Source organism: Sinocyclocheilus anshuiensis, unplaced genomic scaffold (assembly GCF_001515605.1).
Source record: "Sinocyclocheilus anshuiensis isolate Anshui unplaced genomic scaffold, SAMN03320099.WGS_v1.1 scaffold117, whole genome shotgun sequence".
NCBI classification, from domain to species: domain Eukaryota; kingdom Metazoa; phylum Chordata; class Actinopteri; order Cypriniformes; family Cyprinidae; genus Sinocyclocheilus; species Sinocyclocheilus anshuiensis.
The window spans coordinates 881042-885791 of NW_015536624.1; the positions used below are offsets into that span (position 1 = coordinate 881042).

The 4750-nt window shown below is 33.2% G+C and overlaps 1 protein-coding gene across 1 annotated transcript in view; it reads right to left on the reverse strand.

The window, feature by feature from the left end:
* Positions 1–4750, reverse strand: part of LOC107704151 (pikachurin-like) — a 29272-nt gene that overhangs the window by 3279 nt on the left and 21243 nt on the right. Inside the window, exons 15-20 of the mRNA XM_016507016.1 lie at positions 3180–3423; positions 2949–3060; positions 1930–2046; positions 1506–1686; positions 499–522; positions 291–369 (exon numbers count right to left, since the gene is read on the reverse strand). Coding sequence (XP_016362502.1) covers positions 291–369; positions 499–522; positions 1506–1686; positions 1930–2046; positions 2949–3060; positions 3180–3423 — 757 coding nt within the window. The remainder of the gene's footprint in view (positions 1–290; positions 370–498; positions 523–1505; positions 1687–1929; positions 2047–2948; positions 3061–3179; positions 3424–4750) is intronic.

The window sequence follows — 4750 nt, forward strand, 5'->3', positions numbered from 1 at the left end:
AGTTGGTGGTTGCCATTGACTTCCATAGTAGGAAAAAAAAATACTATGGAAGTCAATGGCAACCACCAACTATTTCTTTTGTGTTCAACATAAGAAAGCAACTCATACAGGTTTGGAACGACGTGAGGGTGAGTAAATTATGACAGAATTTTCATTTTTGGGTGAACTATCCCTTTAACAAAGACTTGTTAAATACTTCTAGAACCAAGGCTGCTGAACAAGTATGCAGGGACTAATTCACTCTATTGATTCGAGCGCAGTTATAGAGTGTAAAAGCAAAAGTACTCTACCTTTTGAGGATATCTCTGTTGTCGTATGTCAGATAGCTGCGTCCAGTGAACTGAGGGATCTCAATAGATTCAGTGACAGCTGATACAGTGAAACACAAAGAGTGCACAGCTCTGTTACATTCACTAGATGGAAGCACACATCATAAATACACTAAAGCCATTCTTATTAAAGAGCAGACATAAATAAGATTTTGCCTGCAGTACTTACTGTTTAAGCAATAATTCCCACATTCTGCACAGTGAGAGCACAAAACAGAATAAAAGAAGCTTAAGAAAGATTTTGAGGTGTTATGGAAGATGTCTGCAAAGAATATCAGAGTGACATCTCAGTCTAAAACCAAGCAAAAAAAAAATACTACGGAAGGAAAGTTTTCACTTAGCGCTCAGTCCCACTCCTGGATATCTGCCTTCCTGCAGAGTGTAGTTTCAACCTTATACTAATAATATGAGAAGCACTGTGCAAAACTTAGTAGTTTGCATTGTTTTCAGTTATATTCATATTGTTATTTGCATTTTAATCTAATTTTGTATTTAAAAACACAACCTGATCAAATAATAAGTCAAAGAGGAGTCATAACAGGCATGGAAGATTAAATGTAGTGCAATGCATTCTGAGATACAGTTTTTTTTTTTTCCAGTTTAATTAACTTTTATTTTTATATTTTGATAGTTTTTGTCATGTTTTAATGTGCTTTTGATAGATAAAGTTTATAAATAATAATTATATAATATTAATTATTAAAATACGTCTATGTTAATTTCTATATAGTTGTAAATTATTTTTATTTTTGCTTTAGTTGTAGTCATTTTCAAATTATTTTAGTTAAATAAAAGGCAACCTTTCTAAGTATTAGGATTTTTCTAAGTAAAAGTGATTTTCAGTCTTCAGTTAACAATAACATATAACATAAATTCATATAGGAAATTTGCATACCTTGAAATAGTAAGAATTGTAGTTTGCTAGTAAATCATTTGACATAGCCTACTTTTGGAATGAAATACTAGCATACTGTATGGTGCACATCATATACTGTATAGTGCTGCAAACTCTATTTTTAATGGATAAAGTATGTTTTTCCGCATACTGCACATTATGCATTTGGCAATAATTGCATGGGAAGTATGTAAGGATTCCATTCTAAACTTATCCCTGGATTAACTATGGATGGCAGATCTTCAGGAGCACCTATGCCTTAGAGTTGCTTGTTTTCTCACCTTTCTGACAGTGTTTCCCTTCATACCCAAGCACACAGTCACAGTCGTATCCGTCCCACTTCGGCCTGCATGTTCCTCCATTAGCACACGGGTTCTCCACACACGGGTGATCTGCGTTCAACACGTTCACTCCAAAAGCCTGACCGGGATTCAGCTCTATAGTGCGGTCATTCAGAGTGATCTGGGTCAGGAGGAAAGAATGGAAATGATAATGCTACAAACATTAAATCTGCATATGGATCTTGCGCAGTAGTAAATAGTCAGGTGTTGCAGCATTAAATTCAACCGCAGCATTGAACACTAAGCATCTTCAATCTCATATTGAATTAACTGCTGCTGAATTTACTCTATTTAATAATCAGGATTATTTGTTAACGTTGCTATGTGGTTGTTTGGGTGTCTATAGTTTCTACAACTCTAGTACCTTCTGCACAGTTCCACTGAAGGGTCTCAGGACGCCAGCGCTCGTCTTAGTAATATCATAATTAGGAACTCCTCCAGTATAGAGAGGAGAACTACATTTAATCTGTGTAAATGCACCCTGAGAGAGAGAGAGAGAGAGAGAGATTATTATGAATATTTTTGTTGGTATACAATACACTATATAAATACAAAACAATAAGAAAGCATACTTAAGATCCCTTGTATTATACATTTACAGATTTTCTTGTCATAAAATGATGTTCAAAAGCCCACATTACAGGTGCATCTCAATAAATTAGAATGTCGTGGAAAAGTTCATTTATTTCAGTAATTCAACTCAAATTGTGAAACTCGTGTATTAAATCAATTCAATGATGATGTGGACTGAATAAAACGATCAAATAAAAAATATAATAAAATAAAATATATATAATGAAACTAAATCACTAATGAAATTAAGTGAATGATTCAGAATATTTCCTTACACTAATGTTCAAAGGATTTGAGGTCACTTCAATTTCTTTTAAGTAAATTATTAGTTCATTTTCATCAAACTGATCAAAATGTTATAAAATATTTCAAATAAATTCTGTTCTTTTAAACTTTCTATTATTTTTATCAAAGAATCCTGAAAAAAAAACAGTTATACAAAAATTTAAAGAAGCTATTTTCAACATTGATAATAACAAAATAATTAAAAACAAAAATGTTTTTGAGCAGCAAATCAGCATATTAGAATGATTTCTGAAGGATCATGTGACACTGAGTAATGATGGCGTAATGATGCTGAAAATTCAGCTTTGATCACAGGAATAAAATACATTTTAAAATATATTCAAATAGAAAACAGTTGTTTTAAATTGCAATAATGTTTCATAACATTGCCGTTTTTATGGCATTTATGATCAAATAAATGCAGGCTTGGTGAGTATAAAAATATTCCAAAATATTAAAAAATCTTACAGACACCAACTTTTGTACGGTAGAGTAAATGTTTTAAAATACTATGAAACTGTTCACCTCTGCCATGCCTTCCACTGGTCTCTGGTTGTCTGCCTGTAAGATGCCATTTTTTGCTGTACGAGAGACACGCAACTCGTGCCACACGTCCATAGCGACGGCCTCCTCACTCCTGACAACAGAAGCAATGATATCGTTTCTGATCTTTACAGAATATTTAACAGCTGATTCACAGTCATCTACCAAAATGGAAAGAAACGCAAAGGTTTTGGACTTTACTACATACTCCACCTGATAACTGTGGCACCCGAGCCGCAGTCGAAGCGAAACTCCACATATCCGCCCACCAGGCTGATTGACAGGAAGTCACGACTGGCCGCATCGTCGGTGTAGAGCAGCGTGCCGTCGGGATTGGTCGGCTGGAAGGTCATCTCGAACTCCATGAAGGACAGGTAGTTGTGGGAGGGCTGAGGCCAGGGGGCGCTGGCGTACGAGTACATGCTCTCATTAAACTGGGGTAGAGACAGCAGGAAACCTGAAACGAGAGGTGTTAGACATAAGAAATATGAAGTCAGGTAATGACACAACGTGATTGGTTGTGTTTGCTGGTTCAAATTCATTTCGGATCCTGAAAATAATTGTGCAATTACTTCTTTCTGACCTAGTCACACTTTTGCACTTTTTACCATATATTTTTACTACAAATATGTTTAAAAATGTTGACAGGTAACTGCAGATTGTATTTATTATTACTACTACTACTACTACTACATTTGTCATGGTTTGTGTGTTAAATGCTGTGTGTTATGTCTTGTAAGACATATATTTATGTTTTTGCACTGAGGAGAGACTGACACTTGTTACATCACTTAATTCTCTTAAATGTGCACTTGTAGTCTACTTCAAAATTTTACTTTAAAAGTATATTTTAAAAAAACTGTACTTGCAGATAATATGATAGTAGTGAAAATAAAAGGCCACTTTAAAACTGTGTTTCTTAACTTAAGCACACTTGAAAAGTGGACTTTGTAATGATGTCAAATTAAATGTTTTACTTCAAAGTTCATTTTAAATTAATAATATTTTGTCATGGTTTAAAGAAGTACTTATTTTGATGTGTTGACCAACATACACATGTAAAGTACTTTATTATAATTTTAACTGTAGTGTTTTATTTGGTATTACATTTAAAGTAAATATATCTTCAATGTTCTAAATTGCAAATTCATCATTAAAAATGACAAATTCATTCAATACATGATATTCAAGTTTTAGAAATAACATTAAAGTATGTTTTATATTACCACAAATGCTTGTCAGTACATACAGCAGTACACTTTAACCATATTTCAATTCAAAGACAATTATTAAATTACATTTAAAGATGTACTTAAGTCCTACTTAAGTGAAAATGTGTGAATGAATCATTATACTTGAAATCTAAATGTATTACCATTCAAAAGACTGAGGTCAGTCTTGTTTTCAACATTGATAATAGTAAGAAATGTTTTTGAGCATCAAATCAGCATATTAAGATGTTTGTAATTATAAAATCACATTTAAATATGTACTTAAATCCTACTTAAGTGGGTAAAAAACACATTCTTAAGTATAAATTTAAATTTTTATTGAGAACACTTTTTCATTTAATTGTCAATAACATGCCACTTAAGTGTCCAAGTGTTTTTTTTTTTTTTAATCTAAAAATGCAGAAAGTTTTGTGTGAGGGGTTGGTTTAGGGATAGGGTTAGGGGGTAGAAAGTACTGTTTGTACAGTATGAAAACCATTATGCCTATGGAATTTCCCCAAAAACATGCAACCAGTGTGTGTGTGTGTGTGTGTGTGTGTGTGTGTGTGTGTG